The 12164-nt window shown below is 61.4% G+C and overlaps 6 protein-coding genes across 6 annotated transcripts; 2 read left to right on the forward strand and 4 right to left on the reverse strand.

Annotated features, from left to right (window-relative positions):
- Positions 1-356: 356 nt before the first annotated feature.
- On the reverse strand, positions 357-1711 carry OSTLU_24530 (predicted protein). Its single transcript, XM_001417932.1, has 3 exons — positions 1627-1711; positions 1410-1453; positions 357-1245 (listed from the first exon to the last, which is right to left on the reverse strand). Exons 1-3 carry the CDS (start codon positions 1703-1705, stop codon positions 712-714), a joined length of 657 nt encoding a protein of 218 aa, XP_001417969.1. The 5' UTR covers positions 1706-1711; the 3' UTR covers positions 357-711.
- Positions 1712-2063: 352 nt separating this feature from the next.
- Positions 2064-3893, forward strand: OSTLU_87238 (predicted protein; the record flags this gene model as incomplete). The annotated part of the gene is made up of 1 exon (XM_001417682.1): positions 2064-3893. One exon carries the CDS (start codon positions 2064-2066, stop codon positions 3891-3893), a length of 1830 nt encoding a protein of 609 aa, XP_001417719.1.
- Positions 3894-4082: 189 nt separating this feature from the next.
- Positions 4083-4529, reverse strand: OSTLU_38903 (predicted protein; the record flags this gene model as incomplete). Its single annotated transcript, XM_001417933.1, has 1 exon — positions 4083-4529. The coding sequence occupies one exon, from the start codon at positions 4527-4529 to the stop codon at positions 4083-4085; it is 447 nt and encodes a 148-aa protein (XP_001417970.1).
- Positions 4530-6660: 2131 nt separating this feature from the next.
- On the forward strand, positions 6661-7437 carry OSTLU_31635 (predicted protein; the record flags this gene model as incomplete). The annotated part of the gene is made up of 1 exon (XM_001417683.1): positions 6661-7437. One exon carries the CDS (start codon positions 6661-6663, stop codon positions 7435-7437), a length of 777 nt encoding a protein of 258 aa, XP_001417720.1.
- A 302-nt stretch (positions 7438-7739) lies between these two features.
- On the reverse strand, positions 7740-9479 carry OSTLU_1571 (predicted protein; the record flags this gene model as incomplete). Its single annotated transcript, XM_001417934.1, has 3 exons — positions 7740-8010; positions 8221-8308; positions 8378-9479. Coding segments are annotated over 3 exons (1461 nt in total), but the record flags the coding sequence as incomplete, so codon positions are not given.
- Positions 9480-10077: 598 nt separating this feature from the next.
- Positions 10078-10656, reverse strand: OSTLU_38506 (predicted protein; the record flags this gene model as incomplete). The annotated part of the gene is made up of 1 exon (XM_001417935.1): positions 10078-10656. One exon carries the CDS (start codon positions 10654-10656, stop codon positions 10078-10080), a length of 579 nt encoding a protein of 192 aa, XP_001417972.1.
- Positions 10657-12164: the final 1508 nt, after the last annotated feature.

Raw genomic sequence — 12164 nt, forward strand, 5'->3', positions numbered from 1 at the left:
GAGCCGCCGACCGCGCGCGGCGTTCGCGCGCGCGCGCGCGGCGCATCGTCGCGCGCGTCCTCGCGCGTCGCGCGCGGCGTCGAGGCTCTCGCGCGAGAGACGCGCGCGCGTCGAAGCGTCGTCGGTCGCGCGCGCGTCGTAACCGCCGGGCGCGGCGCTTTCGCGGCGTCGCGCGGCGCGCGCGCGGCGCGGAGGGGCGCGAGGACGCGGTGGGAGACGATAGTGACGTGCATCGCGCGCGTGGCCCGAGCGCGGCGCGCGCGGCGATGAGTGCGGCGTCGACGGGCGATCGCGGCGCGCGCGCGACGAGGGTGCCTCAAACGCCGGGACGCCGGGGCGCGGGGACCGAGCGTCGTTTGAACAAACGTGCGTTAAACTTCTATCAGTGTTCTCTACTTGAACAGGAGACGCGCGGACGATGTCGGCGAAACGAGCGTTTCGCGTCGATGGCGTCGACGTCTCGTGTGCGCTAGTCCGTGTACTATGTTGCGCTACGGGGGCCCGCGCGTGCTTGCTAAGCGACGCGCGCCCGTGACTACTCGCTAGATCTATTGGCTAGATCTTTAAGATGGCGCGACGCGCGCGCGCGAGATCGAATACATCGTCGCTCTCGCGTCGTCGGACGGTGCCGACGAGGACGAAGAGGGACGATAGACGAACGCGTGCGCGCGGCGACGCGCCCAACGTTTTCCGAGGCGCCCTTCCGAGGGATTACTTCGGAAAGTCGAGCTCCATGGGTCGCTCCCACTGGCTCACACCTGTTCTGCTGTTGTAATAGTACACGTACCCTTCGGGTGCGGTGTGCTCGGTCCAACCGTGGCTGGACGCATCGGCGGTGCCGCCCGGAGGCTTGGAACCGTCGCCGGCGTACCCGTATCCGGGCTTTTGTCCGCCCGCGGCGTCGCCGCCGAGGGTCCCCCAAGGGTTCGCCCCGTCGTACGCGCCCGGCGCACCGCCGGCTTGCGGTGCGCCGTATTGCTGTCCGCTGTACCCATACCCGGGTCCCGCGGCACCGCCCGGTCCCCCGCGAGGCTGGCCGTATCCGTACCCTTGCGAGCTCCTCGGCGGTCCGCGCTGCGGCGGCGGCGCCTGTCCTCGCGGCACCGCGCTCTTCACCTCCACGCGCTTACCGAGCATGTCGTGGTATCGGTTTTGAAGCACTTGCTTCGCGGAATCATCCCGTTGAAACGTGATGAACCCGAATCCTCGGCTTTGATGGTTGTGCGGGTCGCGCATCACCAGCACCTGTTTTCCGAGGGGAAAAATCGTCAGTCGATCGCGCAATCTTCGCCCGCGCGCGAACTGTTTCCGCACTGTTTGCGCATACGCCCACACGCGATCGCGAAAACCCTAGCGCCCCCCCGACGCGTCGTCGATCGCGCGCCGCGCTCGCCTCTCGCGTCGCGCACCTCCATCACCGGCCCGAACTGCGAGAAAAAGTTTCTCACCACGCCTGCGTCCGTTCGCGTCGTCGTCTCGTCAGTCCCCGCGCGCTCGATCACCGCGTCGAATCGCGCATCGCGAATCGTCCCGTCGCGCGCGATCGACCGATCGCGCGATCGATCGCGCGTCGCGTCGCGTCCGTCGTCGTCGCGCGCGCGCGCGTCCCGCGCGATCGCGTCGCACCTTCATCGACGGTTCGATCGAGTCCACCGACGAAGATCTTGGAGCCCGCGCTGGCGTCGCCCGCGGCGGAGTCGCCCATGTCGCGCGCGCGTGTGCGGGCGCGCGCGCGCGCGGGGCGTCGCGCGCGCCCTCGCTGGCGTTGAGTCGCGAACCGTCGATGGGATCGGCGTCGCGCGCGATGAGTCACGAACGGTCGATGGGATCGGTCGCGCGGTCGCGGTCGCGCGCGACGCGAGAGCGCGACGCGCGGGCCGACGCGCGGCGACGGCGCGGCGACGCGCGCGCGGGGCGACGCGCGGCGACGCGAGGCGCGAGACGCGGTCGGATTCGTCGACGACGCGAGAGACCGCGAGCGATTCGATTCGAAACGAAACGAAACGAAACGAAACGAAACGATTCGAGCGCGCGACGCGACGCGCGCGATGGCGACGCGAGGGATGGCGGCGGCGTCGACGACGCGGGTCCTACCGGACGGGCGGCGCGCGCGAGGACGCCGGACGAGGCGGCGCGGACGCGCGGCGCGCGCGGCGGCGGAGGTGGTGGACGTCGACGAGCGAGGCTTGGCGCGGGCGCTGGAGCGACAAGGGCTGCGCTTGGGCGAACGCGTCGATCAGGGGTCGTTTGCGGTGGTTTATAAGGCGACGAGCGCGGGGATGCGTGGGGGGGATGAGACGTCTTGGCAGGGGGCGGAGGGGACGCTGCACGCGGTGAAGATTTTGAGCGCGACGGCGTCGACGGTGAGTTCTCGGCGCGATTTTAAGCGAGAGGCGACTCTGCTGACGCGAGTGAATCACCCGGGGATCGTCAAGGTGCAACACTACGACGAGACGCCTCAACCGTACATGGTGACAGAGTTTTGCACGAGTGGGAATTTGTGGAACGCGCTTCGCGCCGAGGAAATCAAGGCGACGCGGTTCGCCGGCGCGAGCGGTTCGCCGGCGCCCGTGCCCGAAGAAATGCCTTTGCTCGACTTTCCCACGCTCATGAAAGATGTGGCGGATGCGCTGACGTATTTACACACCGCCGGGTTCGCCCACCGCGACATCAAGACGGCAAACATTTTGCTCACCTGGTCGTCGGAGCTGAACCGCTTGCAAGCCAAGCTGTGCGATTTCGGGAGCGCGGCGCCCGTGTCTAAAATGCCTCGTCGCCCGAAGCGCGGGGCCGTGGAGAAGGCGTTAGGTTTAGGTAAAGGTTGGCAACCGGTCGGTACGATGCTTTGGATGGCGCCCGAGATGCTTCGGCCTCCCATCGTCGGCGAAGAGTTGGAGGGATTCGGCGGCGACAAATCAGACATCTACGCGCTCGGCGTCGTCTTGTGGGAATGCTTGGAGTGGCGCGTACCTTGGATGGGCGACGGCACGCCCACGCGCGCGAGAGTTATAGAGGAAGTCGTCGACAACGGTTCGCGACTACGTGCGGGCGATAGGTCGAGCCAGGCTGTGACGTCTCTTTTGGACGGCATGTTCAAGACGGTGCCCGCGCAGCGACCGTCTGCGTCGCAAGTCTCCAACTCGCTCTCCGCGATACAAAAGCGTTGGGACGGAGCCGGTATGTTCGACTACGTGAGTCAAATGGCGATCACGCGAGCTACCGAGGTAGCGAGCTTGCTTGAAAGCACGTCGATCGATAAAGACACGCAAAGCGTCATTGAAAAGGAAGCGCGCGCCGTCGCTGGTGGCGGGGGTGAAGACGAGGATGCGGTCGAGGAATCCGCGACGGAGTCTGGGCAAACGATCGAAGCATCAGATTTGTCCGAAGCTGTGCAGTCGTTCAGGCCGACCGCGAGCGCTGAAGAGCGAGGTGAAGACGAACTCGACGGGACGACGGCGAAACAACTCACACGCACCGAGGAGACGAGAATTAGACTCACAGACATCGATCCGGAGACGTGGTTAGGCGAGCCGGGCACGCTCGATTCTGACTTACTGTGCGAAAATTTGCTCAACATGATTTTCCCGCACATCCTTGACGCACAATTCACTCCTGAAATGGCGGACGAGATGGCGAAGGGAATCGAAGAGTTACAATCGCTCACTCAAAAATTCAACGAGTTGAAGCGCAGATCACGCACGGATCCTTTCGCCGCGCTAGCCACAGATTCGAAAGGCCGTGAAGTCAAGAGAATGACGAGCAAAATAGAAAGAATCGAAGTTGAAGCGCAAGTTGCGGCGTGGGATAAGACGCGCACAGTCTTGCGCGAGCAACAAAAGAGAGCAGACGAAGAGTATAGTTCGTGGAGGCGGGCGCTTCGCAAACTCGGGTGAGCGACACCGCGGCTTAGTGCACTTTGGCTTTGAAGTAGCGACGTGCCGTATTTCCTATTAATAGTAGATGGTGAATATAGCAGCGCTGGCGCTCGTCTTTTAAATTTTTTTTTATTTCGCCGATGGTGTATAAGGCGACGAGCGCGCGACGCGACGCGCGCGATGGCGACGCGAGGGTATAAGGCGTCGCTACTTCAGCGAGGTGTGCCCCAACGTGTGGCAGCTTGTTTTGTTCCCGTCTGTGTCGAAGACTAAGGGTAAATACTCCTCGTTTTCGCACGGGAATCTACTGTTTTTGAAGTGCTCGACCATCGCGTCTTTCCCCTGCACGCGCGCATACGTGACTTCGCAAACTTTTCGCGAATTGAACTCCTCCCATTTTTGCTTATGGAATTCCTTGTAAAACGCCGCTGTTTGCTTTGCACACTTGAAGTTGACAAAAGCGTAGCCCAAATTGCACTTGTTCTTGAAGTCGATTGGAAGGTAAAAGAAGTCATATTGTCCCGCGTACGAGCGATTGAGTAGGTCCAACATCATCGCTTGATTGTACTTGTTAGGGATGTTACGAATCATGAGCGTCGTCCGGCCGTGTACCTCGGGATGTTCAGACGTGCCCTCATCGTTCGCTTCTTCCATACTAAAGATGAATTCCTCCGGATTCGATCTCGCCCCTCCATCTATTGCACTATTACCGCTCGACCTTGATCGAGCCATGCTTTCGCTGGTACGCGGCGAACGCATGTATTCCCCGCTCGTCCGCGGCGAGCGACGACTGGCGCCATAGCCCCCGACACCTTGCATCATTGCGTAGCCGTACTGCTGTTGCTCCGTAGGCCACCCTTGGTAGCCAAATCCTTGCATCGCGCCCATCGGCATCCCCGGTCCCATCGAATTTGCGTACGGCCAGTACATATTCGACATCATTTGTGCGCCCATGTACTGCGAGAGCGTCGGCGGCGACTGCGGGGAGAAGGACTGCGTCTGCATTTGTTGCGGATGTCCACACTGAAAGTCGACGTGAAGTGGTGCGCCTCGGAAACCGACTCGCTGGAGCTCCATAACCGCTGTCTCGGCGTGTCGAACGTCGAAATACTCCACAAATCGATGATTCTCATGTCCCTTTGGCACCGTCAACCGCTTCAAGTCGCCAAACGTTTCAAGAGTGCTTCGAAGCTCGGCTTCGCGCTCAACGTCATCACCCGAACCGACATCGTACGCTAAGAAACGCCCTTGGTTTTCCATGCCCGGGATCCATTCGCACGTCGCCGAGTACGCCACCATGTGAAACACGTGCGTGGACATTTGCAACGTACGCTTGGCGCTCTCTGCGCATCGCACGTCGTAATATGCGATAAACACTGCGTTCAACGAGCGTCGCATCTCGGTCGACAGCGCGCGAATTTCTCCGAACGGCGACAAAATTTGCCACAGCACTTGATCACTCATCGTGGGATCGGCCAACACGAGATAGAGCGTGCGAGACGGGTCGTCATTCGTCCAGACCGCCGGCATCGTCATCGACGTCTCCCGCTGGATCGGCATCGACGCCGCCGATTGTTGCTGCATGCTCATCAAGTATTGTTGTTGTTGCTGTGCCGTTGACTCCATCAAGCTCGTCGGCAACGGTGGTGGCGCCATCATCGGCGGCGGCGGCATCGGAGGCACGGGCGGCGCACCTCCTCGCCACGCGCCCGCGCGCGCGTCCGCATTCGCCGCTTTCTCGCTCGCATCCGCGACCCTCTGCTTACCGTACGCAACACTTTCACTTTCACATCCATCGTCCCCGACGCTCGACGACGACATCCGTTTCGCCAGCTCTCCCTCCTTCGCCGTCGACGCGTCCGGTCTCGCCTCGCGCGCCTCGCGCGCCCCTCCCGCGCCGCGCGCCTCGCTCACCGCGTCCAACACCTCCATCGTCGACGTCCCCGACACCCGCACCGCGCGTTCAAGACTTTCCCCGAGTCCATCCATCCCCTGCGAATCGCTCCCACGCGATCGCATCGCGCCTTCAGCCCCAACATCCGCCGTCGAGCGCCCGTCGGCCCCGCGTCGCGCATCCGCGTCGTCGTCAGCGATTCCCGCCTTCCCGTCGCGCGCGAACGCACTTTCCCCGCCCGCACCGCGCCGATCGCTCGCACAATATTCATTCTCACCCCCGTTCGCATCTTCGCGCGTCCGCGGCATGTCTCAACGCCGCGCGCGCGCGCGATTCACCTCGACGGCGCGTCTCGATTGCGCGATGTCGCGCGATCGCGTGCGCGTTCCCGCGCGCGCGCGCTCGCCTCGCCCCCCGCGTGCGCGTCGATCGCGCGCGCGTTCGATCGCGACTTTGCGCCCGCGTTCGTTCGTTCGTTCGCTCGCGCGCGCGTTCGTTCGCTCGCTCGCGCGCGCGCGTTCGCGTGCGCGTCGCGCGATGCCGTGCCGACGTGGCGCCGAAATATCTGCGCGACTTTTTGTGCGCGCGCGGTCGGTCGTCGTGTGCGCAAACAGTCTGGCGCGTCGAGACTTTTTAAAACTTTTTGCGATCGCGCGCGACGCGCGATCGAGCGGTCGATCGGTCGATCGATCGCGATCGCGCGCGCGACCGCGCGCGCGTCGATCGCGCGCGCGCGTCCAACCTCGCGCGGTGGGTCGACCGACGCGCGCGCGTCGATCGCGACCGCGACGACGACGGCGCGCGATCTCGCGCGCGGGCGCACACGACGACGACGACGACGACGACGCGCGCGAACGAGCGAGCGAGCGACGCGCGAAGACGAAGGCGACGATGGCGAAGATCGAGGAGATGACGGACGCGGACGCGGCGCGCGAGGCGAAGACGCCGAACGCGAAGGCGACGGAGGGGACGAAGACGGCGACGACGACGACGACGACGACGACGACGACGGCGACGGGGGGGAAGCGGGACTCGACGACGGCGCCGAAGCCGACGCCGCCGACGATCTCGCCGAAGATGTTCATCTCGCCGATTTTGTTGATGGGGGGGAAGCGCATGGGGATCGATTATAAGGATCCGGCGCACGTGGCGAAGATTCGAATGTGCTTCGTGGTGGCGATGACGATGTTGGCGCTGTGCTTTGCGCATTTGTGGGTGACCATGAAGAAGAGGAAGAAGAAACTGGAGGAAGATACGTGCGAGGTGAAGGTTAAGGATGTGCAGAGTGGGGAGACGAAGACGGAGAAGGTGACGCTGTACGAACACGACGTGCGAGAGTTTCGCAAGGTGTTGATGAGCAACATCATGGGCGGTTGCATGGTGAGCATGTTGCACTTTGCGTTCAAGGTCGTGCCGCCGTTGTTGTTGCAGTCGATCATGATGCCGTTGAACTTGTGGGATGGAAATCTGTGGCAGGTGCACGTGCTCTCTCGCGGGGAAAAAGACAACGCCAAGTTGAGACGTCCGTGGGAAGAACCCGAGCAAAAGAGTCCGTTCGCGGCGTTCGCCGAGGCGATGTCGCCGGAAACAAAGGCGAATCCGAAAGCGATCGATGCATCGCAAAAGAAAGCGAAAGATGCGAAGAAGAATCCGAAGCACAAGAGATAACAAGCACGAAATGGTTGACGAGTTGATGATGTAACTAGTGTGTGGAGCTGTGTGTAGTGTCAAATTTACATGTTACGTCGCACGTTTCCTCGTCTAAAGTCGTTCTCCTCGTCTTCGCCCTCGACATTTTCTTCTTCGTCTCCTCTATTTCGTTTAGCGCTCAGCCCGTCGCGCCACTCAGACCCGAGTTCTTCGTCCAAACGTCGCGCCAGACGCGCTTCGATTTCCCGAATGCTAGCGTCCGCGTCGTCCGCGAATCCGGCATTCGTAGCCGGTAGCGTGATGAACGGCGCGAGCGAAAGCATGGATGCTTCCACTAAGCACACTGCGACCGTGGCGTCGAGCCGCGTCGCGACGTCACGGTACATGAGTCGCGCGTGCGCCTGCGTCAACCGAATGAGCGATTCGAGCATGCGAATCGTCGTTCGAGCGACGCTGCGACCTTCCAGGCGCCTTTGCGCCTGGTAGTACGCGGTGAGCAGACGTTCGGCATCGCTTGTGAGTTGTGGCTGAAACACATTCTTCACGTGCGCGATGTAGCGCCGAAGACGGTCGAACGGCCACGCCGCCACGCTCGCGTCTTGCAAACGCTTCGTTCGCTTCGCCGGGATCTCGCCGGCGACGTCGTCCGCCACCTCCTCTGCAGCCTGTGGAACAGCACCCCACTTTTCGAGCGCGCGTCCCCATCGCACGCCATCGGAGAGTTGAGAGCTCCCTGGCTGCGTCGCGACGGAGGACGACAACGACGAACGACCGCGCCCATCGGAACTTTGCGTACCCGACGGTAAATCGTCCTCAATCGCGCCCAATCGAGCGTGCGTTTCCAAAATGTGCGCGCTCACCGCACGATCCCATGACGGTTTACGATCGTCTCGTAACACGATCAAGCAATCGAATCTGCTCAATAATGGTGGCGCTAATCCTGTGTTCACTGCGAGACTCGATCCCATATCGAATTGCCCACCTTTCGGGTTCGTCGCTCCGATTACCGTGGTGCGCGTGCGAAGCGTCGTCACCATGCCCGCCTTGGCGACGCTCAGCGTCTGTTGCTCCATCGCTTCGTGTATCGTCGCCCGCTCGGCTTCGCGAATAGAGTCGAACTCGTCTATGCAGCACACTCCACCATCTGCCAGGACCAACGCGCCGGCTTCCAGCGCCCATTCTCCCGACTCTTTCGTAGCGGCGACGGTGAGACCGGCAGCGCTCGAGCCCATACCCGTGGTCATAATCGCTCGCGGCGCGACGGCGGCGGCATATTTCAAAAGCTGCGATTTGCCCATGCCAGGGTCACCGACGAGAAGAATGTGCGACTCGCCGCGCACGCGTCCACCACTCGAATCTCGCCTGGGAACTCCACCTATGAGCGCCAGCATCAGCGCAAGCTTTGGCGTCGCCATGCCAAAGAGCTGCGGACACATGGCGCGCAAAATCATATCTCGCGCATAAAATGGTTTTGATTCGTGTTCGCGCCAAAACGCAGCAAACGCAGCACTTTCTACATCGTCCACGATTCGTTCAACTGTTTGCTGCTTTTGTTTGACGTGCAGACTAACGCAGTGCCCGACGAGCTCGACTTCGCATCGCTGCTCGCGAGCGCATTTGTACCAGCGGCGTCGCACGACAACTGCCATCTTCACGTCATCACCCGCCTGAACTTTGTCAACTAAATCATCTTCTAAAACAATGAGCAACGCGCGCGGCGCCGCGCGCGCGCTCCCGCCCGCTGGACCACCGACGGGCTCTTGAATCCGAATCTCTTGATAATCGCGAACCATTCGGCGCGCCGCCGGCACCGATCGAAACGATTTCCCCTTGCACGGCTTCGTTCGCGGACACGCGGGTGGGGGTTCACCACCACTTCCCTCCTCCACGTTCACCGGAATCAAAAACTGATGTCCGCACTTGACGCATTCAAACACCTGTTCCGCCTCCAGCGACTTCGCCGATCCCACGCGCACCGCCACGCCCTCCACGCACCACATTCGATTCACGTGCCTCGTCCGTATGCTCCCGATCCCCGGCGCGAGCTCTGGGTACGTCTCACACAGCCTATCCGCGTCCACGCGCGCGCGCACGATCTCCTTCACCGACATCTTCTTCGCCAGCGTCGCCGCCTCGCCGTCGCCCGCCTCCGCCGCGGCGCGCGTCGCCCGCATCACCTCTCCCTGCGCGCTCCGCAGCGCTTCGTCCAGCGCCGGCATGAGCGCCAGCGGTCGATGTAACATCGCGTTCGCGAGCATCGGCACCGCGGCGAAGAGCTTCAGCGCGTCGACGCGCACGGCGTACGGCGCGCGAAGGTCGGGCGCGGTGAGCGCATCGACGAGGGCGTCGCGATGGTTTTCGACGACGTAGCGCTCGAACTGCTGCGTGATCGTGAGCGATGTGGACGCCATGGCGACGAAGCGACGCGCGATCGTCGTGCGTCGCGGCGCGCGGGCCGCGACGGCGTGTGGCGCGGCGCGAGCGGTCTGATTCGAGCGATGGCGCCGGTGACGGCGGGACGCGCTTTGGCTGTCGACGCGCGTTTGAATCGGCGGCGTGAACTCGCGGTGGAGTGAAAGAAAAAATGTCAATGAAAATTAAAACAATCTTTACTGTTAATGTCTAGTATGGTACGTATGGTACTGCGGTCGTCGCCGCTCAGGCGAAACCGAATCCGCTGCTGCCGGTGCGCACGGCGTGGAGCAAACGAGCGGCGGTTTGCTCGGCGCTCGCGTACTTGGGAAGCTTGAGCGTTAAGAAACACGTTTGCGCCATGGGAAGGTGATCAGTGGATAATTTCTCGTCGAAACGCACCTTGAAGTTCAAACCTTCGAATCCGCTGTGCGGTAGATGGGTGTACGCGGCCCAGAAATGGAGAAGTAGCGCCTGGTCGGCGGACGAAAATTGCGTGATGGCTTCCCAAAACCACTCGACTCGACGCTCTTCTTCAGGCGTCGTCACCTTGGGTTCGTAAATCGTCGCTTTCTTCCAAGCTTCGACGGAAATTTTCGGGAGCCCGCACACTAAACGCTCGAGGTCGACGGGCGAGAGCGATGAGAGCAGCTCGGCCGGAATGACGTCGCACAGCCCTTTGCGAGCGGCTTGCGCCACGACTTCGATGCTCTCCCCGTGCACCATCTCCATCGAGTTCCACGCATACGATTGAACGAAATGCTTGCGATTGTGATCGGTTACCGCGATTTGGCGGCCACCAGAAACGAGTTCGTACTCGGCCATTTCGCCGCTCGGCAAACGCACCGTGCGCGAAAAGTTCAACCCGGACATCTCAACCCACTTGTTCTTTTCGTGCGAAAGCGGGTGCGTATGGAGCGTCATGAGCGTTCTACCAAATTCTTCATCCACCGCAGAGAGCTGCGAAAGCGTGCCTCTGCGACCAAGCAGTGCACTCCACAACCAAGGTGCTAATGGCAAAACAACCGTGACGTTACTCGATATGATAAGGCCGATGACCTTCCCAAAGAACACAGCCGCGGCGAGCGGCGCGTCGGGGCGGAGCGTCAAGAACGCCGAAGCATTGGCGTTTTCGGACGACAAAGCGCACAACACGGCTTCCCCGGGCTTATTCGGCGCCCCACGAGCGAGAGTATCGATCAGAATTTGCATCGCTTCCCGATTTACGCCGTCGCCCAATCCATCTTCACCTTCAAACGAAGCGTTCAAAGATCGCCCCACGAGCGCTCGTCGGCACAAAGAGTTGATAGCTCGCCAAGCCGAAGGGCAAGGTGAGCTGCGATCGAGCACCAGCGAGATGGATGATGCGTTTTGAAACTCCGCCGCGTGGCGTTTAAGATCCTTGCGAAGACGAGAAATCTTGAACGAATGTGGGAAGACGTCCGCTGAGGCCCCGATCAAATCGAGCGAGCTGCCGAAGTAAAACATGTTCGGCGACGCGGCTTGGAGCATAGAAAACGTCTTGTGCCATTTCGGGTCAGTGAGCAGTGCGTTGACGGTATTCGATGCGGATGCGTTCGGTGGACGAAGCTCACAGAAGCAATGCAACAAAAGCTGAGTCATATCGACGATTTGTTGCGCTGGACTGTACACTGGGAATTCTCCTTGCGAATCAGTCAACCAGCGCGAATTTCCCAGGAGGGACAAACCGCCTCGAATACCTTTGTGTCCACCGTCCAGAGCCCATCCCAATATTGCCAAAGGCGTAGCGATACACGCAAGAGCACTAACACAGTCGTTAAACGCCGCAACGACCGGATCGAGGTCGACCACGTCGTTCGCTTGAGAGCGCGATGCTCGTCGCGAGTTGCTCGCTGAACTTGGTCCGAGCTTCAGACTTTTCGCTGCGGCTTTTGAGTTGGTCTCAACGCCAGTTTCAAGCGCTGCACCGTCATCGTCGAGTGGCACCGTAACTCTCGAGCAGCACGATTTGATTCGCATGCCAGAAACCGATGAGATCGCCGCGGCCAAGCCGACGAGAACACCGAGGCGGACGCCCCTGCGAGCGTTGACTTTGTCATGAAACGCCAAACCTGGCACTGAAGGATCGTCGTTAACGGTGAGATCCGCCTTATTCATGTAGTCTGCAGACACAGAACCAGCACGCTCAGCCGTGAGTCTGACTTCTTTTGCCCACATAGCAGTTTCCAGTACACTTTGTCGAAGTTGCTGCGGGATCGTCGTTTGCGTAAGCTCGATCGCCGGAACCCATCGAGTGTCCGTTTTCGCTGCGTCGCAAATGATGCGCGCAAACAAAAAACAGAGACCGCTTA

The sequence above is a fragment of the Ostreococcus lucimarinus genome, chromosome 5, assembly GCF_000092065.1.
Source record: "Ostreococcus lucimarinus CCE9901 chromosome 5, complete sequence".
NCBI lineage: Eukaryota > Viridiplantae > Chlorophyta > Mamiellophyceae > Mamiellales > Bathycoccaceae > Ostreococcus > Ostreococcus sp. 'lucimarinus'.

Coding starts and splice junctions, on each gene's coding strand:
- OSTLU_24530 (XM_001417932.1), bottom strand. CDS start 1,705: ATGGGCGACTCCGCCGCGGGCGACGCCAGCGCGGGCTCCAAGATCTTC. Junction 1,454..1,626: donor CGATCGAACCGTCGATGAAG/GTGCGACGCGAT, acceptor GAACGGACGCAG/GCGTGGTGAGAAACTTTTTC. Junction 1,246..1,409: donor AGTTCGGGCCGGTGATGGAG/GTGCGCGACGCG, acceptor CTCGGAAAACAG/GTGCTGGTGATGCGCGACCC.